General features: G+C 51.7%; 1 protein-coding gene across 2 annotated transcripts in view; it reads right to left on the bottom strand.

The window, feature by feature from the left end:
* The window catches only part of LOC105491406 (myosin IXB), a 138,687-nt gene that overhangs the window by 22,252 nt on the left and 89,412 nt on the right, over positions 1–27,023 (bottom strand). The window contains exons 11-21 of one of the 2 annotated variants that reach the window (XM_071087775.1): positions 23,796–23,917; positions 19,228–19,369; positions 18,746–18,950; positions 15,859–15,940; positions 13,708–13,797; positions 10,583–10,696; positions 7,752–7,791; positions 6,646–6,768; positions 5,314–5,394; positions 3,476–3,586; positions 194–316 (exon numbers count right to left, since the gene is read on the bottom strand). In XM_071087775.1, the coding sequence (XP_070943876.1) occupies positions 194–316; positions 3,476–3,586; positions 5,314–5,394; positions 6,646–6,768; positions 7,752–7,791; positions 10,583–10,696; positions 13,708–13,797; positions 15,859–15,940; positions 18,746–18,950; positions 19,228–19,369; positions 23,796–23,917 (1,233 nt within the window). The remainder of the gene's footprint in view (positions 1–193; positions 317–3,475; positions 3,587–5,313; positions 5,395–6,645; positions 6,769–7,751; positions 7,792–10,582; positions 10,697–13,707; positions 13,798–15,858; positions 15,941–18,745; positions 18,951–19,227; positions 19,370–23,795; positions 23,918–27,023) is intronic. The other variant, XM_071087774.1, reaches the window with a different exon arrangement.

The raw sequence follows: 27,023 nt of genomic DNA, 5'->3' as shown, positions 1-27,023 counted from the left end.
AGAGCAGCAGGTGGGGCTCAGCCAGGGCGGCCCCTATCCCTTAGGTGCAGTATTCTGCTGGGTCCCTAGAAATGCATTTCCTAGACAGAGCCCTGTATGTTTCAGAGAGTGGCCCTGGGGGCCTGGGAAGACACGGTGTGCGGTGGAAGGCAGGGTGTGGGTTTGCGGTGCCCCGAGGGGCAGGAGCACTGACCTTGGTCTTCCCGATCTGGTAGTTCCTCTTGTCTACCTTCATCTTCTCCAGGAGGGTCGAGATGACCTCCCTGCAGGGCTGGGCATCCTTGGGCAGGAGCACCTGGAACTGCTCGGTGAAATCCTACATTATTTGGGCAGAGAAAGGAGAATCTGGGTGAGTGTTGTGGCCAGCGATGAGGAGACGGGGATCTGGTGACCCCGGTTAAGGTGAAATTGGGCTTGATGGGAATGGTAATGACAAATCTGAAATTTCAGGCTTTCAGAAATAGTCTGGGCTGGACATGGTGGCTCACACCTATAATCTCAGCACTTTGGGAGGCCGAGGCGGGTGGATCACCTGAGGTCAGGAGTTCGAGACCAGCCTGGCCAACATGGTGAAACCCCATCTCTACTTAGCTGAGCATGGTGGCACACACCTGTAGTCCCAGCTACTTGGGAGGCTGAGGCAGGAGAATCATCTGAACCTGGGAAGCTGAGGTTGCAGTGAGCCAAGATCACGTCATTGCAATCCTCCTGCCTCAGTCTTCCCCGGAAGCTGGGAGTACAGGTACTTAGTCCTGTAGCTACCACGCCCAGCTAATTAAAAAAAAAATTTTGGGCCAGGCGCAGTGGCTCAAGCCTGTAATCCCAGCACTTTGGGAGGCCGAGATGGGTGGATCACGAGGTCAGGAGATCGAGACCATCCTGGCTAACACAGTGAAACCCCGCCTCTAATAAAAAATACAAAAAACTAGCCGGGCGAGGTGGCAGGCACCTGTAGTCCCAGCTACTCGGGAGGCTGAGGCAGGAGAATGGCGTGAACCCGGGAGGCGGAGCTTGCAGTGAGCCGAGATCCGGCCACCGCACTCCAGCCTGGGCAACAGAGCGAGACTCTGTCTCAAAAAAAAAAAAAAAAAAAAAAAAATTTTTTTGTAGGGACAGGGTTTCACCATGTTGCCCAGGCTTGTCTCAAACTCCTGAGCTCAACCTATGAGACCAGCCTAGCCAACATGACAAAACCCTGAATCTACCAAAAATTAGCCAGGCATGGTGGCAGGCGCCTGTAGTCCCATGTACTGGGGAGGTGGAAGCAGGATAATCACTTGAACATGGGAGGCAGAAGTTGCAGGGAGCCGAGACGCCACTGCACTCCAGCCTGGGCGACAGAGTGAGGCTCTGCCTAAAAATAAAAAAAGAAAAAAGACATGGGTTCTTAGCGGGGTGCAGTGGTGCCTGGGTCATGTGACCCAAAGTGCTAGGATTGCAGGCTAAGCCACCATGCCTGGTCAATAGTCTGTAATCTTAAGAAAGACCACTGCAGACACAAGGTCCTAGGTCTTTTAGATGGTCGAGGTGGCTGGGAACCGGGGCCACCCTTGCAATGGGGCTTACAGTCTAGGACTTGTGAGGGAGTTAGATCATAGCTGGAGGAACATGTTTTTTTTTTTTTTTTGAGACAGTCTCGCTTTGTTGGAGTGCAGTGGTGCAAACATGGCTCACTGTCGACCTCCCAGACTCAAGCAATCCTCCTGCCTCAGCCCCACAAGTAGCTGGAAGTACACTGCATGCCAGCACGCCTGGCTTCTGTATTTTTGTGTGGAGATGGGGTTTCACCATGTTGCCTGGACTGATTTTGAGCTCCTGAGCTCAAGCAATCTGCCTGCCTTGCCCTCCCAAAGTGCTAATTACAGGAGTGAGCCACCGCACTGGGCCTCTAGTTTTTTTTGAGACAGGGTCTTGCTCTGCCATCCAGGCTGGAGTGCACTGGCTCAGTCATAGCTCACTGTAGCCTCAAACTCCTTGGGTTCAAGTGATCTTCTCACCTTAGCCTCCTGAGTAGCTGGGACCACAGGTGCACAACACCTTGTCTGGCTAATATATATATATTTTTTGAGGCGGAGTTTTGCTCTTGTTGTCCAGGCTGCAGTGCAATGGTGCAATCTTGGCTTATTGCAGCCTTCAACTTCTGGGTTCAAGAGATTCTCCTGCCTCAGCCTCCCAAGTAGCTGGGATTACAGGTGTGCCCCACCGTGCCTGGCTTTTTGTTTTGTATTTTTAGTAGAGATGGGGTTTCACCATGTTAATCAGGCTGGTAACGAACTCCTGATCTCAAGTGATCCACCCGCCTTGGCCTCCCAAAATGCTGGAATTACAGGCATGAGCAACTGCACCTGGCTAATTTTTTTTTTTTTTTTTTTGAGATGGAGTCTCGCTCTGTTGCCCAGGCTGGAGTGCAGTGGCCGGATCTCAGCTCACTGCAAGCTCCGCCTCCCGGGTTCACGCCATTCTCCTGCCTCAGCCTCCCGAGTAGCTGGGACTACAGGTGCCCGCCAACTCACCCGGCTAGTTTTTTGTATTTTTTAGTAGAGACGGGGTTTCACCGTGTTAGCCAGGATGGTCTCGATCTCCTGACCTCGTGATCCACCCGTCTCGGCCTCCCAAAGTGCTGGGATTACAGGCTTGAGCCACCGCGCCCGGCCAACACCTGGCTAATTTTTAAATTTTTTGCAGAGACAGGGTCTCTCTAGGTTGTCCAGGCTGGCCTCAAAACTCCTAGGCTCAAGTGATCCTCCTGCCTTGGCCTCCCAAAGTGTTGGGATTACAGGCGTGTGCCACTGCACCTGCCCGGAACATTTCTTTTTGGTGAAGTATTATTTCAAATATTTAAGGGTCAAGTATTGGTAAAACACACCAGCATTTCTGCATTTTTTATAATTTTGCCTTTCTTATCTGCATAGGATTAGAAAGGCATTATTTCTAGTCAATGGATGAGAAAAGAGGCACATTATATTATTCTAGTCCCTGGGGCTATGAAGGGAAAGCATGAAAGGGAACCAGGCGCTGTCATCTCTGGCTTTGGGCTCAGGGTGACATAGGTACCAGCTCTTGGCATGAGGCAGGGGTTTCTTTCTTTCTTTTTTTTTTTTGAGATGGAGTCTTGCTCTGTTGCCTAGGCTGGAGTGCAGTGGCTCAATCTTGGCTCACTGCAACCTCCGCCTGCTGGGTTCAAGGGATCCTCCTGCCTCAGTAGTTAGGAGTACAGGCAGCTGCTGCCACACTCGGCTAATTTTTGTATTTTTAGTACAGATGGGGTTTCATCACGTTGGTCAGGCTGGTCTTAAACTCCTGACCTCAGGTGATCTGCTCGCCTCGGCCTCCCAAGGTGTTGGGATTACAGGCGTGAGCCACGGCGACTGGCCAACCTGCTGGGTTTACGTTCCAGCAAGGAGCTCTCTTTGGTAGAGGGCGATTGCCTTTGCCATGAAACAGGTGTGTCCAGGTACGTGTGCTTGTGGCCTACCTGGAATGTGTACTTGGCACTGTACCCTGACCTCCGGATGCGCACGGTCTCCAGCATACCGGTGTAGCGCAGCTGCTGCAGGACCAGCTCGTCGTCAAAGCACAGCTCTTTCTGAAATGAGAATGTGAGAGATCACGCAGGTGGCCTTGACCGGACAGGATGCCCAAGCCTGTCGGTGGCTCAGGCCTGGGAACTGTGAGATTAGGGCACTGTGCCATGTGACCACTGCCCCTTGGGATCCCTAACACAGACTTGGTCAGGGTGTACATGTGGGTGCTGGCTAGCCGACCTGGGAGTGTTCTACGGCACAGCAGCCAGGAGTGCCTGGACAAGGGGTCCTTCCTTGCTCTAGACACTCCTTCTGGAATGAGGCCAAGATGAGAGGATCAGTTGAGGCCAGGAGTTTGAGACCAGCCTGGGCAACATAGTGAGACCCCATCTCTAGTCATTTAAATTTATTTAAAAAAAAAAAAAGTAAATGCAAATGTGTCCTGGGCTTGTTTTCCATGGCAGGCACGGGGTAAGTGCTGGGGATTTGGTGGAGAGGAGAGCTTGGTCTGGGGGCAGGAGCCACACACAGGTGATAGAACAGGCAGGGAGCAGCTGGGTGGAGGCCGAGAGGAGGAGGAAGAAGCCAAGGGGCTGATGGGGACACAGGGAGATGCTTCCTGCCAGGGGAGAGAAGAGGCTGGAAATGCGGCTGCCTCAGTGGGCTTTAAGCCTGGAGCTCATGGGTCTGGACTTCACCCTGGTGGGCAGTGAGGGATAAGGCATGGTGTTGCTATAAAGAGAAACGGTGCTGGGCGTGGTGGCTCACGCTTGTAATCCCAGCACTTTGGGAGGCTGAGATGGGTGGATCACTTGAAGTCAGGAGTTCAAGACCAGCCTGGCCAACATGGTGAAACCCCGTCTCCACTAAAAACACAAAAATTAGCTGAGCGTGGTGGGCACCTGTAATCCCAGCTACGTGGGAGGGTGAGGCAGGAGGATGGCTTGAACCTGGGAGGTCGAGGCTGCAGTGAGCCGAGATCGCACCACTGCACTCCAGCCTGGGTGACAGACAGAGAGAGATTCTGTCTCAAAAACAAACAAACAAAACAAACAAACAAAAAAAGGCAAACAGGAAAGAATGGGGAGGGTTGTCATGACTAGGGGTGGATGTGGGGGCCAGGGATGCTGCCTGACACCCTCCAGTGCACAGAATGGCTCTTATCATAGAGAACCATCTGCTGGCACAGCCCACGAGCAGAGACGGTGCACGACGGAGCATCTCCCCAGGTACAGTTGGTGGGAGGTTCCTGCCTGGCTGTGTGCTCACATTTGTCTGGGAGCCCACACCCCTGCTCCGTCCCTGGTAAAGTCCCCGAGCTGTCCTCCCAGGGATGGAGTGGACCTCTGGGGTAAAGGAAGCCTGTGCCAGTGCTGAGCCTGAAGCCCCCCCTGGTGCTTCTACCGGGGCTCCGAGGGTCTCTCTAGACACTTGCAATGTGAGCAGCGGGCTGTGTGTGCCTCTAAGACTCTGCTATGTAACCTCAGCTCTTGCCTTTTGGTACACTCCTTGCACTGGCTACTCTTTGGGATGTATCTGAAGAGCACCCCTGACCTGTCGCTCCCTAATCAAACCTTCTCTGGGCGTCTCCGTGTTCCAGATGATGTCCCTACTCTTGAATGGCCACTTGGGCCATCCTCACTGCTAACCCTCTATCCCCAGCTGCCTCTGGATGGACTGCTGCACTGTCCCCCATACTGCGTGGAGGCTGGGGCTGGATGCAGGGACACCGACACCCCTAAGAGTCTGGCATGGGCCTTCTCCTCCCAAACACCTTAGAGAAACTTACCTTTTCAGCATTGGAACGGATGCAGCGGATAAAGAAGGGCTCTGCTTTCCCCAGCGCCTCCAAGAGCTTGTTAAGGGATGTCTGTTAAGGGAAAGAGAGAGCATTTGGGTTGAGTTAGGGACCCTGGCAGCCGCTGTTCTGTGGGAGACCTGGGATGCTCTAGCATCAGTGTGCGGTGGATGGGGTCTGCACAGATGTGGGTCCCTGGTGGTGGGACACAAGAGGTTCCAGCTGGACGTTCTGACCCGAGCCTGTGCTATCCCTGGAAACCCTCGAGGGAGCTGCGTGGTCTCCGTGGTCTCCATGGTCCCAGGGCCACCAGTGCTTGTCTCTGCCTCAGGTGGAAGGCTGGGGCTGGGGAGGACCGGACAAACGCTTTCTGGAGATTTGAAACATGTGTCAGCCTCTGAAGGGACCATGGATGTAGTGTTTTTTTTTTTTTTTTTTTTTGAGACAGAGTCTCACTCTTGTTGCCCAGGCTGGAGCGCAATGGCATGATCTTGGCTCACTGCAACCTCCGCCTCCCAGATTCACGCAATTCTCCTGCCTCAGCCTCCCAAGGAGCTGAGATTACAGGTGCCCACCACACCTGGCTAATTTTTGTATTTTTTTTTGAGACGGAGTCTCGCTCTGTTGCCCAGGCTGGAGTGCAGTGGTGCAATCTTGGCTCACCGCAAGCTCCGCCTCCTGGGTTCACACCATTCTCCTGCCTCAGCCTCCCGAGTAGCTGGGACTACAGGTGCCCACCACCATGCCCAGCTAATTTTTTTGTATTTTTAGTAGAGACGGGGTTTCACCGGGTTAACCAGGATGGTCTCGATCTTCTGACCTCGTGATCCGCCCACCTCGGCCTCCCAAAGTGCTGGGATTACAGGTGTGAGCCACCGCGCCGGGCGAATTTCTTTATTTTTAGTAGAGACGGGCTGTGCTCGGTGTCGGGTGAAGCTACACAAGCGTAAGGCTGAGCTGAGCACCGCCCCCCGCCTCTCCTGCTGCACCCACCTGGAACTGGGTGCTGATGCTTGGCACTGCCCCCCGCCTCTCCTGCTGCACCCACCTGGAACTGGGCGCTGATGCTTGGCGCCGCCCCCCGCCTCTCCTGCTGCACCCACCTGGAACTGGGTGCTGATGCTTGGTGCCGCCCCCCGCCTCTCCTGCTGCACCCACCTGGAACTGGGCGCTGATGCTTGGCGCCGCCCCCCGCCTCTCCTGCTGCACCCACCTGGAACTGGGTGCTGATGCTTGGCGCCGCCCCCCGCCTCTCCTGCTGTACCCACCTGGAACTGGGGGCTGATGTTTGGCGCCGCCACCCGCCTCTCCTGCTGTACCCACCTGGAACTGGGCGCTGATGCTCGGTGGCTTTTTCTTCTTGTGCAGGTGCAGCAGGGACTTGGTGGTGCGGTCGTGCAGGGTCATGCTGATGATGAGTTTCAGGGACTTGGAGTCCAGCAGGTTCTAGGACAGACACATGGGGTCCGGCCTGCCCTCCCACAGCCCACACGGGCACAGGAAGGCATCACAGCGTCCCCGGAGCCAGGGCAGAACAGCGTCCCCGCAGCGAGTACCCAGGCGGCAGCTCTTAGGTTTGGTCTTGGGACCACGCTGTTGGAGAGGGCCCAGTGGAATGAGGTGGGCTACACCTTGCACACAGCGCTGGTTCCGGCAGGGCTGATGGCAGCCTCTTTCACCGCCTGAGTGGCTGCCCCATTTCCCCTTCCTCTGGGTTAGAGAGGAAGCCAGTGCTACTGAACCTGGCCGACCCTCTCCTCTGCACAGCTCCTACAGTTTGCAAGAAGGGCCAGGTCTTTTCTGTGCCATCCGCATGAGCTCATCGGACAGGCCACCCTCATGTGTCAGCCAGTTGTATCAGCTGACAAGAGGAATTAGCCCTCTCCCATCTGCTAACTAGACTGCAAGGCTAGTCTTACTCTTTTTGCCAATTTCCTAAATTGCTGCACTTGCACGTGGAAATGAGACAAGAGCGCTTGGGAGGTGCTCTGTCCCATCGGGAAGTGGCCCTGTAGCCAGGGACTGAAGATGGGGCTGTTAAACGGAAGGGTCCCATTACCTTGGGGCAGGATGAGCTCTATGGTGCTATGAACCCACTAGAACTCCCTGTGGGACCAGGCTGAGGCCAGATTTCAGCTGCGCTTATGCCCCTGGCTTCCTCCCTCACCCCTTCTCTCTGCTTTCTCCTGTAAACCCCCCTCCATAAGCCGCTGTGTGTGCAAATATCCCCATCTCAGACCGTGCTTCTGGGAAACCCATAAAGGGCCAGCTCCAAATTATCTCAACACAAGAACATGTTTTTTCTTGGAGGGAGGGGGAGATAGTGGGAAGAAGGAGGTAATGAAGCTGCAGAAGTGAAAGCTCTCAAGACGGGCAGAAAAGCAAGATATCTTGGAACGTGTCGCGCGGGGTGTGTGTTTTTTTTTTACCTTTGGAATGATCTGCTTTTGTTTGATACCTTTACTTTTCCTGTCAAAATATTAAAAATGGTTTTGTGAACAAAAGGAACACAGCGTCGGGATTTGGGTTAGTTCAGCAAGCCACGCCTGGCGGGTTAGACTGAGACAGAGAGAGACGGGAGAGAGCGAGAAGGCGCAAGTGCAACGAGGCCGCCGCCACCTCTCCACACCGCACACCGTGGCGTGCCTCAGCCACTGTCTGTGGACACCAGTTTCCCTGGGATGGCGGCAGCCGGACTCTGCTGGTGGCTGCCCCAAGGCTGAGAAAAGCATTTGGTCTGGGGGCCATTCGGATGTCTGAGAAGTAGGAGGGGCTGGCTAGGAAGCTACAGGGTAGGACGTGCATCCAAAGGGGCTCGCTATGGAGGAACTGACATATCCCCAAATCACGGCAGGATGCCCTAAATGGGGCAGAGGAAGCCTGAGCAGTCCTGGTGGAGACCAGGTGACCAGGCTGTCTTTGCCATGCGCTGGTAGACACCAATCAGGCCCAGAGGCCCTTCTGGAACCCTCTGCCGGCAGGGCAGGGACTTGCCTTGCAAAATAACCAAAATGGGGCCTGGGTGGGAGCTCCTTTCAGGATCATGCTGGTGGGAAAGAAGAAAACCAAACCTGGCCAGGCGCGGTGGCTCACGCCTGTAATCCCAGCACTTTGGGGGGCTGAGGCAAGTGGATCACTTGAGGTCAGGAGTTCAAGACCAGCCTGGCCAACGTGGTGAAACCCTGTCTTTACTAAAAATACAAAAATTAGCCAGGCGTGGTGGTGGGTGCCTGTAATCCCAGCTACTCAAGAGGCTGAGGCAGGAGAATCGCTTGAACCCAGGAGGCGGAGGTTGCAGTGAGCCGAGATTGTGCCACTACACTCCAGCCTGGGTGACAGAGCAAGACTCTGTCTCAAAACTCCCCGCAAAACCCAAAGCTGCTCTTTTGGCCGAGGTAAGGAAGCGGGCAGCTCCTGTGTTCTCAGACACCTTATGAAATCTTGCAGACCAAGGGGAAAATAAATAAATAAGTAAATATATTTATTTATTCAAAAGGCCTGGTGCCTTTTGAAGACCGGCTAAGGAGATGATAGCTTGCAGATCTGTGAGATGCCTAGCCGTTCGCGGTTGCATTCAGTTTCACCTGAATCCCTGTGGGGTAAAATAAGGCATAACAACAACAAAAGTTTGAGGCTGAGGTGGGCGGATCACTTGAGGTCAGGAGTTCGAGACCAGTCTGGCCAACATGGTGAAATCCCATCTCTACTTAAAACACAAAAAAATTAGCCAGGTGTGGTGGTGCACACCTGTAATCTCAGCTACTTGGGAGGCTGAGGCAGGAGAATTGCTTGAACTCGGGAGGTGGAGGTTGCAATGAGCCTAGATTGAGCCACGACACGCCAGCCTGGGCAACAGTGAGACTCTGCCTCAAAAAAAAAAAAAAAAAAAAAAAAAAGGAACAAAAGTTTGAAACAGGCTCCTGCTGGGTACAGGGGCTCATGCCTGTAATCCCAGTGCTTTGGGAGGCTGAGGCAGGAGGATCGCTTGATCCCAGGAGTTTGAGACCAGCCTGGCAGCCTGGGCTATAACATAGCAAGATTCCACCTCTACAAATAGTAAAATTAGACAGGTGTGGTAATGCACGCCTGTATTTCCAGCTACACTGGAGGTTGAGGCAGGAGAATTGCTTGAGCCCAGGAGGTCGAAGCTGCCGTGAGTGGTGATTGTGTCACTGCTGTACTCTAGCCCGGGCAACAGAATGAGACCCCCATCTCTTAAAAAAGAAAAAAAAAAGGGCCAGGGACGGTGGCTCATGCCTGTAATCCCAGCACTTTGGAAGGACGAGACAGGCAGATCACCTGAGGTCAGGAGTTCAAGACCAGCCTGGCCAACATGGTGAAGCCCTGTCTCTACTAAAAATACAAAAAATTAGCCAGGCGTGGTGGCAGGTGTCAGTAATCCCAGGTACTTGGGAGGCTGAGGCGGGAGAATCGCTTGAACCTGGGAGGCAGAGGGTGCAGTGCGCTGAGATCGTACCCCATTGCACTCCAGCCTGGGCAACAAGAGTGAAACTCCGTCTCAAAAAAAAAAAAAAAAAAAAAAAAAAAAAGAAAGAAAAAAAGAAACTGGCTTCCATTGGCTCCCATGCAGGTGCAAGCTTTGCTCTCAGCCAGCCCACACCCCAATGGCCACTAAAAGGCGGGATGTGGTGACCGCAGGTGGATGTCCTGTCAGCTGAGGCTGCTGCCTGCCTAGTGCTGGGTCAGCATAATGGAAGCATGAGAGTCATTACCCCATTTGGAGGCCGAAAGCATAGAATACTCAGGTCCCACAGTGTGCTAACGGTTGGGATCCCAACCCAGTTTATGCACCTTCTGGGCTCTCTTGACTGGCTTATGTGGCCACCTGCAGACAGCAGGGCCATCCTCTCAGGAAATTGCATGCCCTGCTGCAGACGGCTTCTCTGCAAACTCACAGTGGCAAAGGCGGGAGCAAGCTTTGCTCTGCAAGCCAGACAGGCACGGGGAGGAGACGGAGGATGGCACGTTTGCGGGTGGAAAATTAGATGCCTCGAGGAAGGAGCGCTCCTGGGAAGCTGCCCCGTGTGTTGGGAAGCTGGCCGTGCCTGGGCCACAGTGCAGACAGCGGCCAGGGGTGTTATTGATTGGCATTTAGTGATGGCTGGGGGGTGAGCTACCAGACAGCATTGTGGTTTTAGTGGCCGATGCAAATTAGGAAGACTGCAGGCCCCGCCGGGGTCGTGGGAGTAGGGGGAGGCGGTTGTTGCACTTGTAAGCAGGGTCTTGCTGGGGGACTCACAGGATGAAGGCGCGGGGTTTCTGGAGCCGACTGAGGGACTGGAGAAGCCTACGGGGGTCCTCGCCCTGCCAGGGCAATCCTTTGATGCTCTTGATCATTTGGTTATGCAAATCGCTGAGGGAAGGGTGGGGAGGGCGCAGTGACAGAAAGAAGATGGAGTTAGAAGCATGCCTGCCACCTTGGGGTTCCCAGAGCCATTGGGACCGTCCCCAGGCCACTGAAGCTAAAACATGCAGCTGGGGAAAGACACTGAGCTCAATGCTGCCCCTCTCTCTTCTGCCAGAAATGGGGACTGGGTCAGCCTCCCCAAGACCTGCAGTGGGGTAGGGCTTTGAGGCAAATTGGACTTGGCCACACGGATCATTGATCCTTTTCAATATATCATTTCCAGCTGGGCGCCGTGGCTCACGCCTATAATCCCATCACTTTGTGAGGCTGAGATGGGTGGATCACCTGAGGTCAGGAGTTCGAGACCAGCCTGGCCAACATGGCGAAACCCTGTCTCTGCTAAAAATATAAAAAGTTAGCGGGGCATGGTGGAGGGCACCTGTAATCTCAGCTACGTGGGAGGCTGAGGCAGGAGAATTACTTGAACCCAGGAGGCAGAGGTTGCAGTGAGCTGAGATAGCGCCATTGCACTCCAGCCTGGGAGACAGAGCAATACTCTGTCTTTAAAAAAAAAAGAAAAAAAAATTATTTCCATCTGATCATTCCACTTCATTGGATCCTTTTCATCTGGATCACTGAGAAAGTTCTCATATTTAAGAGGCTTTGGGGATATTTATTTACTTGTTGAGACGGAGTCTCGCTCTTTCTCCCAGGCTGGAGCGCAATGGTGTGATCTCAGCTCACTGCAATCCTACCTCCTGGGTTCAAGTGATTCTCCTGCCTCAGCCTCCTAAATAGCTAGGATTACAGGTGCGCACCACCATGCCCGGCTAATTTTTGTATTTTTAGTAGAAATGGGGTTTCATCATGTTGGTCAGGGAGGTCTTGAACTCCTAACCTTGTGGTCTGCCCACCTCAGCCTTCCAAAGTGCTGGGATAACAGGTGTGAGCCACTGCATCCAGCCGGGGATATTTATTTAGTTTTAAATTTATTTTTATTTTATTTTATTGAGACAGAGTCTCACTCTTTTGCCCAGGCTGGAGTGCAGTGGTGCGATCTCAGCTCACTGCAACCTCCACTTTCCAGGTTCAAGCGATTCTCCTGTCTCAGCCTCCTGAGTAGCTGGGATTACAGACATGCATCACCCTGCCCAGCCTATTTATTTTTAAAATTCCATGACAGGCTGGGCATGGCTCATACCTGTAATCCCAGCACTTTCGGAGGCTGAGCGGGGCAGATCACCTGAGGTAGGGAGTTCAAGACCAGCCTGGCCAACATGGTGAAACCCTGTCTCTACTAAAAACACAGAAATTAGCCGGGCATGATGGCGCATGCCTGTAATCCCAGTCACTCCAGAGGCTGACGCATGACAATCGCTTGAACCTGGGAGGCAGAGGTTGCACTGAGCCGAGATTGCGCCACTGCACTCCAGCCTGGGTAACAGAGTGAGACTCTGTCTCAAAAAAAAAAAAAAAAAAAAAAAAAAAAAGGCAGTTGGGGAAACTCAGAAAAGAAGACCCTAAGGAGGGTCTCTGTGGGAGGAGTAAATTAGTCTCTCTCCATGATTTTGTGGCCAGATGTCAAACTCCTTGTTGGCTTCATTAAGGCCTTTGGAGGAATTAATTTGAATACAAGAGCCACAGGTTGAGCATAGCAACTGGGGTGGTACCATCTCCATCAGGGGACATTTGCCAATGTCTGCAGACATTTGTGGTTGTCATGACTTGGGGGTGGGGGTGCTCTCCTGGCATCTGGTGGGTGGAGGCCAGGGATGCTGCTCAACACCCTATAGTCCACAGGATGGGTGTCACCCCAGAGAATGATCTGGCACAGTGCTGAGGCTGAGAAACCCTAGTGTGTTTTTTTTTTTTTTTTTTTTTTTAACAGAGTCTTGCTATGTTGCCCAGGCTGGAATGCAGTGGTGCGATCTCGGCTCACTGTAAACCCTGCCTCCCAGGTTCAAGTGATTCTCCTGCCTCAGCCTCCCGAGTAGCTAGGATTACAGGTGCACACCACGCCTGGCTAATTTTTGTATTTTTAGTAGACACAGGGTTTCACCATGTTAGCCAGGGTGGTCTTGAACTGCCGACCTCAAATGACCTGCCCACGTAGGCCTCCCCCAAGTGCTGGGATTACAGTGGGTGAGCGACCGCACCCGGCCAGAGAAACCCTAGTTTAAGGGGGTAATTACCCTCAAAGCACTCAACCTTACTCGCTTCATTTTGTTTGATGGCTGTGGGCTTAGGCTTGAGCATGCACGCTAGAGGTGCAAACTTTGGCACTGATAACGTGTGTGAATTAGAATGCCTTAGAAATGAAAATTGGATGCTTTCAAACTAAATATTAGTGAGGAATGTCTAAATGACAAATGTTTTTGACAGAACTTCTAGAAATGAGGATCTGGTTTTTCCTGTTTTTTTTTTTTTGAATTCCTTACTCCAGACATTTTATTTATTTTTTCTTGTAGAGGTGGGGTCTTGTTATGTTGTCCAAGCTGGTTTCAAACTCTTGGCCTCAAGTGATCCTCCCGCCTTGGCCTCCCAAAGTGCTGGGATTACAGGTGCGTGCTACCGCGTCCTGCTGGCAGTCGTTCAAAGCACATGTTTTAGCTCTGGGCAGGTGGCCTGGAAGGACCCAACCCCAGCCCCTGTGCTCCATGCACCATGCCAAGTGTCCACATGGCCCCACTTACCTGTTTTCCCCAGCCCTCCAGGGAGGCAGAGCAAAGGCAACAGAGGGGTCGCCTGTCACCTCTATATGCGAGTGGCCTTCATACCCAGGGTGGTCAGTGCAGCGGCCACGGCTTGGAATGATGTCCATGACTTTGGCCCACCCCTAGCCCTGCCGACCCGGCTAAATCTGCAAATCTGGCAGGAGTGGCCCCTGTGGGCCGTGGCATTCCCTGAATGGCCAGTCCTCTCTGTCTGTGCCCTGGATGCAGCACTGAGCGCCTGGGGAAGATGGCTCCCCTCGGTGCCTTGCTGGCCTCGGGATCAAAGGCCCTTTCTGCACTTACTTCTTGCTTTCATATAAAGCAATGATGTCCTCAAAAGCGTTAATATCGAACTCCTCAGAGCCGTCAAATGAGAAATCTAGCATTGAACAGCTGAAAGGGAGAATCTGTATAAACTTAACATGCTCCTGGGGTGGGACCCGCAGCCCTGTGGCCAGGCCCTGGGGAGATGGATGCTGCTTCTGCTACCGCAGGTCAGAAGTTACTTTGTCTTTGAGGTAACGGAGGCAAGGAAAAAAACAAACGAGGACTGGGTGTGGTGGCTCATGCCTATAATCCCATCACTTTGGGAGGCTGAGGTGGGAGGATGCCTTGAGGCCAGGAGTTCGAGACTAGCCTGAGCAACATAATCAGACTCCATCTTTATAAAAGGAAAAATTAGCCAGGCGTGGGGGCCTGTGCCTGTTGTCCCAGCTACTTGGGAGGCTGAGGCGGGGGGATTGCTTGAGTCCAGGAGGTCGAGGCTGCAGTGAGCTGTGATTATACTACTGCACTCCAGCCTGGTCTCAAGAAAAACAAAACAAAACAAAATAAAACAAAAATGCAACCCATACAACAAAATAGAAGGAAGCTTTCTAGCTCTTGGGAACTTGGGGGACCCCCCAAAAAAAAAACAAACATAATAGAGGAATGCATTCTCCTTTCTTGCATCCCATTTTGGGTGAAAAAGGTGATTCCTAAAACTTTTATATATTTATTATTTTTGAGACAGAGTCTTGCTCTGTCACACAGGCTGGAGTGCAGTGGTGCGATCTCGGCTCACTGCAACCTCCATCTCCCGCGTTCAAGCAATTCTCCTGCCTCAGCCTCCCGTGTAGCCGGGACTACAGGTGCCCGCCACCATGCCCGGCTAATTTTTGTATTTTTAGTAGAGACGAGGTTTCACCATGTTGGCTAGGCTGGTCTTGAACGCCTGACCTCAAGTGATCTGCTTGCCTTGGCCTCCCAAAGTGCTGGAATTACAGGCGTGCACCATCATGTCCAGCCAGCCTGCTCACTTTTCTACCCTGGTGCTGTCACATGCTTGGGTGCATGCAGGGCCCTTGGGGTCATTGCTAGGGTCCACAAAAGACCCCGCATCATCTCATGTGCAACATCAAAGTGTATGTGTTTCTGACTGTGAATGAAGTAACTTGGCAGAACAACTTTTGGGCCACCCCAGGCAGGACAAGGGAAGAACTCTCCAATCAATCAAGCCCGTCTCTCCGCACCACCAGCGATACTTAGGCTTCACCTCCCAGTGCCCACCCTAGGCCATAAAATGGATCCTTTGTAAACTGAGTCTCCTCCCATCTCCCTAAAGCGCATGATGTACCAAGGCGTGCTATTCTGTGTCCAGAAAAGCAGCCACCAAATGCTACTTGGTTCTGGGTCTTTCTGGTTCAAAAGGCAGCTCAGTGACTTACTCAGAGCAACCCTGACCTGGGTTTAGAATGTAGCATTCCCCAGTGGCTCACGCCTGTAATCCCAGCACTTTGGGAGGCCGAGGCAGGTGGATCACCTGAAGTCAGGAGTTCAAGACCAGCCTGACCAACATGGAGAAACCCCGTCTCTACTAAAAATACAAAATTAGGCCGGGCGTGGTAGCTCACACCTGTAATCACAGCACTTTGGGAGGCTGAGGTGGGTGGATCACGAGGTCAGGAGATCGAGACCATCCTGGCCAACAGGGTGAAACCTCGTCTCTACCAAAAAAAAATAAAAAAAAATAAAAATAAAAAAAATTAGCTGGGTGTGGTGGCAGGCGCCTGTAGTCACAGCTACTAGGGAGGCCGAGGCAGGAGAATGGCGTGAATCTGGGAGGCAGAGCTTGCAGTCATCAGAGATTGCACCACCGCACTCCAGCCTGGGCAACAGAGCAAGACTCTGTCTCACAAACAAACAAACAAACAAACAAAAATTTGCTGGGCATCATGCAGCGTGCCTGTAATCACAGCTGCTCGGGAGGCTGAGGCAGGAGAATCGGTTGAACCCGGGAGGTGGAGGTTGCAGTGAGCCAAGATCGTGCCATTGTACTCCAGCCTGGGCAACAAGAGCGAAACTCCGTCTCAAAAAAAAAAAAAAAAAAAAAGAATGTAGCATTCCCTAAGTTGTTTGAAACAATGCTGCTGCCACCTAATGATCTCAGTGTGGGCAAATTAGGGTCTTGCTCACCGGTAAAGTTTTTCTGAAGGGGTGCTGGCTCCTCTTGGCAGCTCTTCCGGGTGACTTTGGGCACCAGGGCTGCTCATACCTGCTGGAGACACAGAGTGGACGGTGGTTGGGATGGCCTCCTGTGGAGGCTGCAATTATTTTCACCCATTTTATTTATTTATTTGAGATGGAGTCTTGCTCTGTTACCCAGTCTGGAGCACAGTGGCGTGATCTTGGCCCACTGCAACTTCTGGCTCCTGAGTTCAAGTGATTCTCCTGTCTCCGCCTCCTGAGTAGCTAGGACTACAGGCCACTGTGCCCAGCTAATTTTTGTATTTCCAGTAGAGACAGGGTTTCACCATGTTGGCCAGGCTGGTCTTGAACTCCTGACCTCAGGTGATCTGCCCACCTTGGCCTCCCAAAATCCTGGGATTATAGGCATGAGCCTCTGCGACACCCCCCAACATTTTTTTTTTTTTTAAATTGTTTACCGACAGGGTCTTGCTGCATTTCCTAGACCGAGTGCAGTGGTGCGATCACAGCTCATGTAACCTCCAACTCCTGGGCTCAAACAATCCTCCTGCCTCAGCCTCCCAAGTAGCTGGCGCTAGAGGCACATGCTGACACACATGATGAAGTTTCAACTTTTCTGGAGAGATGGGGTCTCACTATGTGGCCCAGGCTGGTCTCAAATAGCTGGCCTCAAGTGAGCTGCCTTGGCCTCCTAAAGTGCTAAGACTACCAGTGTGTACCATTGTACCCAGACACTTCGACCCATCTTATTATTCATTTATTTATTTATTCACTTACTTTTTGAGACAGAGTCTTGCACTGTCGCCTGAGCTGGAGTGCAGTGGCACGGTCTCAGCTCACTGTGACCTCCGCCTGCCTCCCAGGTTTAAGTGATTCTCCTGCCTCAGCCTCCTGAATAGCTGGGATTACAGGCGCCTGCCATCACGCCTGGCTAATTTTTTGTATTTTTAGTAGAGACGGGTTTCACTATGTTGGCCAGGCTGGTCTCAACCGTCTGACCTAGTGGTCTACCCACCTCGCAAAAGTGCTGGGATTACAGCGTGAGCCACCGCGTCCAGCCTATTTATTTATTTTTTGAGACGGAGTCTTGCTCTGTCATCCAGGCTGGAGTGCACTGGCATGATCTTGGCTCACTACAACCTCCGCCTCCTGGGTTCAAGTGATTCTCCTACCTCAGCCTCCCTGTGGTAGCTGGGACCACAGGCATGCACTACTATGCCTGGCTAATATTTGCATTTTTAGTACAGATGGGGTTTCACCATGTTGGTCAGGCTGGTCTTGAACTCCTGACTTCAAGCGATCGTCTGCATCAGCCTCCCAAAGTGCTGGGATTTCAAGCGTGAGCCACTGTGTCTAGTAGACCAATCTTAAAAAGCAGCTCATCGGCCAGGCTCACGCCTGAAATCCCAGCACTTTGGGAGGCTGAGGCGGGCAGATCACGAGGTCAGGAGATCAAGACCATCCTGGCTAAAACAGTGAAACCCCTTCTCTACTAAAAATAAAAAAAATTAGCCGGGTGTGGTGGCAGGCGCCTGTAGTCCCAGCTACTCTGGAGGCTGAGGCAGGAGAACGGCATGAACCCGGGAGGTGGAGCTTGCAGTGAGCCAAGATTGCGCCACTGCACTCCAGCCTGGGCAACAGAGTGAGAACACACACACACACACACACACACACACACACACACACACACACACACACACACACACACACACACACACACACACACACACACACACACACACACACACACACACACACACACACACACACACACACACACACACACACACACACACACACACACACACACACACACACACACACACAGCAGCTCATCACTCAAATGTGGGCAAAGTCGGGTTAACGGTGAAGTTTTGGATCCCCAAAACAGAGCACTGTCTATTTCCTATTTCTCATGAAAGCTTTATCCTTCCTCCTTTTCATCAAGCCCCTTCCGGAGACAGAAGCCACAGCTGATAACTGAAACTGAAGCTGAGGACGGAAAGTCGGAGCCCTTAGACCCGGGTGAGCCACTCAACCATGCAGGCCTCAGGTTGCTTTGGGAAAAATGAGGACATAGCTTTCTGCCATCCTTCTATCAGCAACTCCATAGGGCTGACCCAAGTCTTCAGTGGATCAGGCACACCTCCTGCTTCAAACCATCTCTGTCTAGGACAGGGGAACAGAAATGTCCCTTTGAGGCTGGGTTCCCGGTAGAGAATGTCCAGATAAGAGAAGAGGCTGAGGCCGGGCGCGGTGGCTCACACCTGTAATCCCAGCACTTCATGAGTCAGAGGCAGGCGCATCACTTGAGGTCAGGAGTTCGAGACCAGGCTGGCCAACATGGCGAAACCCCATCTCTACTAAAAACACAAAAATTAGCCTGGTGTGGTCGCCTGTAGTCCCAGCTACTTGGAAGGCTGAAGCAGGAGAATCACTTGAACCAGAGAGGCGGAGGTTGCAGTGAGCCAAGATTGCGTCATTACACTAGTGCCTAGGCAAGAGAGAGAGACCCTGTCTCTTAAAAAACAAAAAAAGAGCAAGAGAGAGAGAGAGAGAGAGAGAGAAAGAAGAGGAAGGGCACTAGGAAGAGTTACATTATCACAATCAGCAAACTCCCAGGGCCAGCGGATCAGGAGGCATCATTAGCAAAGGAGAGGCTGGATGGAGCTGCTGAGAGCATGCCCTGAGGTTAAATTACACTCGCAGGTCGAGTTTCTGTTCAGGGTGATGGGAACACTGCAGGTAGACAGGTGGCGTTTGCACAACATAATGCATGTACTAAATGCCAATGAACTGTTCACTTTAAGACGAACTCAGGATGTGCCCCCCTCTCGACAGTGACGCTTGTGTGGGCTCACGCCCCAGCTCCCACCTGCAGCCTTTTCAGCCCTCTCGGCCCGCAGGCGTCCGGCCTCCCGAAGCACAGCCATGGCCCGGATAGCGGCCCGGAGCACGGCCCAGCGGAACACGGCCACAGGGTCCATGCCAATGAGCTCCCGCACGTAGGAGCTGTCACTGCCCCGCAGCAGGGCCACGATGTCTGGCCGCATGTAGTCCATGTTCTTCTCCCGGAAGTCCTGGTGGGGGATGGATGTGAGCGGTCACTCAGGGATAGTCACCAGTGCCTACCAAAGACCCGGGGCTGGCGCAGGAAGGGCTGGTGGTGGGGTGGGGTCCATCCTAAGTGCAAATGGCAGTTCTTGAGCTATGGAGTCTTGGGCATTGGAGCTGGGGATTCGCGGTGGGTTCTGAGCACCCTAGAACCTTGGCCACAGGAGGATCCTCCCACGTGGAATTCTGGGCTGACTATGGCTTCCCTCAGGCTTCCGCCAACGGTGATGGGCAGACACCTACCTTGATCTGATATTTCACCTTCCCTGCGAAGTGCTGGATGATGAAGGCTGGCTCCATGACCGGGGTGCCCAGGAAGTACTTATTGTCCTCATGCTGCTGTTTGAACTTGGCCAGCAGGGTCTGGCTCGTGGCGTGGGGGAAGCTGGGAACAGAACATGGAACCTTTGCAGGCATGAACAGCGGCTGATTTACCTGCTGTGTATTTTACCTTGCAGACCCCTGGTGCGCAAGGTGGGTGGGTGCATGGGGTGGGCAGAGCAGTGAATTGGCACAGGGCTCTGTGAGCAGAGGGGTGGGTGAAGGAGCGAAGAAAAGAAGGAATGACAGTGAGCCTGCCTGCCTCATGCCAAACATGCCGGCGGAGGGCTGGGACGCTGCTATCTGCGTGCGCCTGCCTGCCTCATGTTGAACACGCTGGCGGAGGGCTGGGACTCTGCTCTCTGCGTCAGCAGGCGCAGCTGCAGCCTGGTACAAGGAGGCTGAGGGTGAAGTGATGCTCTCAAGGCTTCAGGATTTTTAAAACAAAAACATATTTTTTCCTTTGGAGACAGGGTCTCACTCTGTTGCCCAGGCTGGAGCGTAGTGGTACGATCACAGCTCACTGTGGCCTTGACTTCCTGGGCTTGAGGGATCTTCCTGTCTCAGCTTCCTGAGTAGCTGGGACTATAGTGCAATGTTTTTCTTTTTTTAAGAGAAGGGGTCTTGCTATGTTACCCAGGCTGGTCTTGAACTCCTGGCCTCAAGCAATCCTCCTGCCTCAGCCTCCCAAAGGACTAGGATTACAGGCGTGAGCCACCGTGCCCAGCCAGGGTTGCAGAATTAACATTGAGTAGCTCAGTGCCTGAGTCTGGGTGGCTCACTCTCTTTGTTCCCACATGGCTGTTTTCTAGGGGGCTTGGAGAGAGGTCGCTGACCAGGCTTGGTGGCATCTGCAAAGTCTGTCCCGTGGGAGGTCTGGATCTGTTACCCATCGTAGGCAGCTCCTAAGAATAATCCTGGGCCCGGGTGACTTCTGGTCTTGGAGCCATTTGTACCTGAATGCCATACGTTGGACAGGGGGTCCTTCTCCTGCACCACAGTTGGAAGGAGAGGCTGGGAGAGGAGGATGAAGCAGAGCTCTGTTGTGCTCCGGGGAGGGGGAGGTTGTGGGGGCAGAATAAAGGACTCCTTGTACCTGACTGCTTCTACCTCCCAGGAGGGAAATGATGTTGTTGGTTTGGCAAACGCTGCCTGAGCCTGGCCCTACTTTTGAAAACACAGGCAGCGGAATGCCTGTATTTTCATCGGGGGCTCCGTGTTAACGGGGCCAAGGAGGGGAGAGTCTGTAGCTATGAAAAGTATCATTTCCAGAACCGTAAACACGGTATGGAGTGTGAGGCATCTGCCTTGAGTGTCCCCCAAAACCCTCAGTCATTGAGATAGGTAATATTTTAGCACACTATTTCAGAAAATCTAAATCAATGTGCAAAAAGAAACAAAAACTTCCATGATGAGCAAAAATAGCAAGATTTTAAATAAAGAGACCTGAGCCTGCTGGGCTAGGCCCTGCCTCACGGGCTTCCCCTGATCTGGCCCTGGGAGTTTCCTGGTTGTGATGATGTAGCTCCTCCTACTGCCGTCTCTACTTTTTTTTTTTTTTAATTTTTAGAGTTGGGGTCTTGCTCTGTTGCCCAGGCTAGAATGCATTGGTGCAATCACAACTCACTGTAGTCTTGACTCTCTGGGCTCAAGTGATCCTCCTGCCTCAGCCTCCTGAGTAGCTGGGACTATAGGTGCATGCCACTGTGCCCAGCTAGTTTATTTATTATTTTTCTGTAGAGATGGGGTCTCACTATGGTGCCCAGTCTAGTCTTTAACTCCTGGTCTCAAGTGATCCTCCACCTTGGCCTCCTGAAGTGTTGGAATTAAAGGTGGGAGCCCAGTGCATCTGGCCCAAATACTCTTCTCTTATCTGAACATTCTCTACCTGGACCCCAGCCTGAAAGGGATGTGTCTGTCCCCCTGTCCTGGACAGGGACTAGGTTTGAGGCAGGGGATGTGCCTGATTCATCTGAGACTCTGGCCAGTCCCTTAGAGATGTCACTGGCAAGGGATGGGTCTGATAGAGTTGCTGATAAAACAGTATGTCCATATCTTAACCCCCTCCACCGACTTTTGAATGTGACCTTATTTGGAAAATAGGGTCTTTGCAGGTGTAATTAGTTAAGATGAGGTCATCAGCGTGGGACCTAGTTCCACATGGATGGTGTCCTTCTAAAAAGAGGAGACAGGGTCAGGTGTAGTGGCTCACACCTGTGGTGCCAGCACTTTGGGAGGTCAAGGTGAGAGGATCGCTTGAGCCCAGGAGTTCAAGACTAGCCAGGCAACACAGGGAGATTCCATCTCTACCAAAAAAATTTTTAACCAGCCTGGCCAACATGGTGAAAAAACCCCATCTCTACTAAAAATACAAAAATTAGCTGGGCATGGTGGCAAGGCACCTGTAATCTCAGCGACTCAGGAGGCTGAGACACGAGAATCGCTTGATCCTGGGAGGTGGGGGTTATACTGAGCTGAGATGACGCCAATTAACTTGAGCCAAGATGGTGCCACTACCCTCCAGCCTGGGTGACAGAGACTCTGTCTCAAAAAAATATAAAATAAAATAAAATAAAATAAAATAAAACGTAGCTGGGTGTGGTGGTGCATGCCTATAGTCTCAGGCACTTGAGAGACTGAGGCAGGAGGATGGGAGCCTGAGAGGTCGAGGCTGCAGTGAACCAAGGCTGTGCCACTGCACTCCAGCCTGAGCAACAGAGCAAGAGCCTGTCTCAAAAAAAAAAAAAAAAAAAAAAAAAGAGGAGGAGACAGGACTGAGAGATGAGAGATGGAGACACAGAGGGAAGAAGTCCATGTGAAGAGGGAGATAGGGACTGGAGTGATGTGGCCAAAAGCCAAGGAAAGCCTGGACCCCCAGAAGCTGGAAGAGGCAAGGAAGGGTCCTCCCTTGGAGCCTCTGGAGGCAGCACAGCTCTGCTGACACTTTGACTTTAGACTTCCAGCTTCCAGAATTGTAAGATAATAGATTCCGGTGGTTTTAAGAACTCCACCTCCTGGGTTCAAACGATTCTCCTGCCTCAGCCTCCCAAGTAGCTGGAATTATAGGCACCCGCCACTATGCCTGGCTAATTTTTGTAGTTTTAGTAGAGATGGGGTTTTGCCACGTTGGACAGGCTGGTTAAAAATTTTTTTGTAGAGATGGAATCTTTTTTTTTTTGGGACAGAGTCTTGGTCTGTCACCCAGGCTGGAGTGCAGTGGCGCGATCTCCGCTCACTGCAACCTCCGCCTCCCAGGTTCAAGTGATCTCCTGTCTCAGCCTCCCGAGTAGCTGGGATTACAGGTATCCGCCACCATGCCTGGCTAATTTTTGTATTTTCAGTAGAGACGAGGTTTCACCATGTTGGCCAGGCTGGTCTCCCAACTCCTGACCTCAGGTGATCTGCCTGCCTCGGCCTCTCAAAGTGCTGGGATTACAGGCGTGAGCCACTGTGCCCGGCCAAGATGGACTCTTTCTATGTTGCCCAGGCTGGTCTTAAACTCCTGGACTCAAGAGCCCACCTGGCTTGTAGTGATTCCTTAGGGGAGCCACAGGAAAGTAGTTCAGTACATGTCACGTGACTTCAGTGACTACAACTGGGTGACCCAGCACGAGGCGCCTTATTGACCTCCCTGTCTGCCTTCACGGTGCCCTGTGGACTGCGGGGATGAGTGTGGAAGGCTCAGAAGTGAGTTCAGAGCCCGGCAGCATCTGGGTCCCAGTTCCACACACTGTACTGCCCTTTGCAAGAACTTACCAATCCTGTCTCTTGCTCCATTGCTCAGGCTGGAGTGCAGTGACACGATCACAGCTCACTGCAGCCTCGACCTCCTAGGCTCAAGGGATCCTCCTGCCTCAGCCTCCTGAGTAGCTAGGGCCACAGGTATGCCCCACCATGCCCGGTCCCCATCTCTATTTTCTAGACACAGGCCCATAATCCTTTGCTGAAAACTCCTGGTGGATGTGCCTCAAGTGTACAAATTAATCACATGTGTTGATGTTTTCACAGTGAGGTGTTTGTGCATTTTGCACACACAAGCTTGGGTTTTCTGGTCAAGTGAAATTGAACAGACACAAGTTCTCTGGACAAGGCCTGGTGTGGTGGCACACGCCTGTAATCCCAGTACTCTGGGATGCCGAGGCGGGAGGATCCCTTGAGCTCAAGAGTTTGAGACCAGCCTGGACAACGTGACGAAACCCTGTTGCTACAAAGAAATAGAAAAATTAGCCGGGCATGGTGGTGTGACCCTGTAGTCGCAACTACTGGAGAGGCTCACATCGGGGGATCACTTGAGCCCAGGAGGTCGAGGCTGCAGTGAGCTATGATTGCACCACTACACTCCAGCCTGGGTGACAGAGTGAGATCCTGTCTCAAAAATAAAAAGGAGTTTTTGGGAAAGTCTGGATTTGGGGTAAGGCTCTGGGGGCTGCAGAACCCGACCCAGTGCCCATGTGTAGATGTGCCGGCAGGGATGGGGTGTGGACACTCACTTGCTCTCCTCGTCCAGCAGGTAGAAGAGGCCCGTGGGCTTCTTGCTGATGAGATGGATGCAGCCGACATTGTCTGTGTAGCCGATGTTGTGCCACGTGATCCCCTCGCCCTGATACTCCTCCTGCAGGGGTGATGTGGGGTCAGTACGTTTCTTATCTCCCAGATATGTAATATCTACATAACATGTATTGCGTACAGGTCGAGTATCCCTAATCCGAAAATCTGAAATGCTTCAAAATCGGAAGCTTTTTAAATTGATGCGTGGCTTACAATTAACTCTAATAGGGCAGGGCACGGTGGCTCACGCCTGTAATCCCAGCACTTTGGGAGGCCAAGGCGGGTCAATCACCTGAGGTCAGGAGTTTGAGAACAGCTTGACCAACAGAGTGAAACCCCATGTCTACTAAAGACACAAAATTAGCCAGGCACAGTGGCACATGCCTGTAATCCCAGCTACTAGGGAGGCTGAGGCAGGAGAATCACTTGAACCCGGGAGGTGGAGGTTGCAGTGAGCCAAGATTGCGCCATTGGTCCTACTCTAGCCTGGGCAACAAGAGCAAAACTCTGTCTCAAAAAAAAAAAAAAAAGCTCTAATAATACACTTAATTTAATACTATATATCCAAAATGTGATCATGTTAACATGTAATTGACATAAAAAGTAACTGAGAGGCTGAGGTGGGAGGATCGCTTGAGGCCGGGAGCTCAAGACCAGCCTGGACAACATAGCAAGATCCTGTCTATGCAAAAAACAAAATACAGGCCGGGCGCGGTGGCTCACGCCTGTAATCCCAACACTTTGGGAGGCCGAGACGGGCAGATCACGAGGTCAGGAGATCGAGACCATCCTGGCTAACATGGTGAAACCCTGTCTCTACTAAAAATACAAAAAAAAAACTAGCCGGGCGTAGTGGCGGGCGCCTGTAGTCCTAGCTACTCGGGAGGCTGAGGCAGGAGAATGGTGTGAACCTGGGAGGCGGAGCTTGCAGTGAGCCGAGATCGCATCACTGTACTCCAGCCTGGGCGACTGAGCAAGACTCCGTCTCAAAAAAAAAAAAGAAAAAAAGAAAAAATAAACAACAAAAAAAAACTAGCCAGGTGTAGTGGCACATACCAGTAGTCCTAGGTACTTGGGAGGCTGAGGCGGGAGGATGGCTTGAGCCCAGGAATTTGAGAACAGCCTGGGCAATATAGCAAGACTCCATCCCCCCCAAAAAAAAAGCATCCAACACTTTTGGACTGCCAATGTTATGTGATGCTCAAATACAATGCTCATTGAAGCATTTCAGATTTTGGGTTTTCAGATTTGGGATGTTCAACTAGTAAGTATAATACAAATATTGAAAAATCTGAAAAAAATCCCAAACCTGAGACACTTCTGGTCCCAAGCAGTTTGGATAAGGGATCCCCACGCTGTAGGAACGTATTTGTGTATCAATAGGCATGTTTACATGTAAATGTATCTGCATGCATGTATCCTTTGCAGCACTACGCATAATAGCAGAGAAATGGAAGTAACCTAAATGCCCATTAATGGATCGAGAAAATGTGGTGCATATACATCAAGGAATACTACCCAGCCATAAAAAAGGAGAGAGATCATGTCCTTTGCAGGAACATGGATGGAGCTGGAGGCCATTATCCTTAGCACACTAACGCAGGAACAGAAAACCAAATATTGCATGTTCTCGTTTATAAGAGGGAACCAAATCATGAGAACACATGGACACACAGAGGTGAATAACACACACTGGGGCCTATTGGAGGTAAAGGGTGGGAGGATGGAGAGGATCAGGAAAAACAACTAATGGGTACTAGGCTTAACACCTGCATGATGAAATAATCTGTGCAACAAACCCCCATGACACAAGTTCACCTACATAACAAACCTGCACATGTACCCCTGAACTTAAAAGTGAAAAAAATATACATAAATATATCAATAACAAAATGCATATGAGTACATCAATATGAATACATTAATAGTTATATAAACTTACTAGATAAACGAATGATTGTAAACAGGAAACAAGAATGCACATTCTCAAATACTGACCACAGCTTGGTGCTTTAAATATCACACTTAAGGGCTGGGCGTGGTGGCTCACGTCTGTAATCCCAGCACTTTGAGAGGCTGAGGCGGGCAGATCACCTGAGGTCAGGAGTTCAAGACCAGCCTGGCCAACATGGTGAAAACCTGTCTCTACTAAAAATACAAAAATTAGCCAGGCGTGGTGGCGCATGCCTGTGATTCCAGCTACTGGAAAGGCTGAGGCAGGAGAATTGCTAGAACCTGGGAGGTGGAGATCGCATTGAACTGAGATTGCACCATTGCACTCCAGCCTGGGTGACAGGGCAAGACTCTGTCTCATAAAAAAAAAAAAAAAAGAAAAAGAAAAAAAAAATCACACTTTAAACCATCTAGAGGTTGGCAAACTTTCTCTGTAATGGGCCAGATAGCACCTTATGAACCAGAAACTGTCTGCTGCAACTAACAGTCGTGATGTGAAAACAGCCACAGATGATAATGTAAACCAATGCCAATAAACCTTTATTTATAAAGACAATTTGTGGGACTAGATTTGACCCATAGGCTGTCGTTTGCTGGCCCCTGCTCCAGAGCTATGTTGTCCAACAGGAATCTTCACATTTTCTTTTTTTCTTTTAAGAGACAGGGTCTCGGCCGGGCGCTGTGGCTCAAGCCTGTAATCCCAGCACTTTGGGAGGCCGAGACGGGCGGATCACTAGGTCAGGAGATCGAGACTATCCTGGCTAACACGGTGAAACCCCGTCTCTACTAAAAAATACAAAAAACTAGCCGGGCGAGGTGGCGGGCGCCTGTAGTCCCAGCTACTCAGGAGGCTGAGACAGGAGAATGGCGGGAACCCGGGAGGCGGAGCTTGCAGTGAGCTGAGATCTGGCCACTGCACTCCAGCCTGGGCGACAGAGCGAGACTCCATCTCAAAAAATTAAATAAAATAAAAATAAAACAAATAAAAAATAAAATAAAATAAAAATTTTTGGCAGAAACTCTGTCTCGATTTTTTTTTTTAAGACACAGGGTCTTGCTCTGTTGCCCAGGATGGAGTACAGTGGTGTGACCATAGGTCACTGCAGCCTTGAACTCCTGACCTCAAGCAATCCTCTTACTTTGGCTTCCCAAAGCACTGGTATTGTTAGCATTAGCCACGATGCCCAGCTTCAAATTTTCTAATAATCACATGTAAA

This window comes from Macaca nemestrina, chromosome 20 (assembly GCF_043159975.1).
Source record: "Macaca nemestrina isolate mMacNem1 chromosome 20, mMacNem.hap1, whole genome shotgun sequence".
NCBI classification, from domain to species: Eukaryota; Metazoa; Chordata; class Mammalia; order Primates; family Cercopithecidae; genus Macaca; species Macaca nemestrina.
This window is presented reverse-complemented; position numbering and strand designations above follow the sequence as displayed.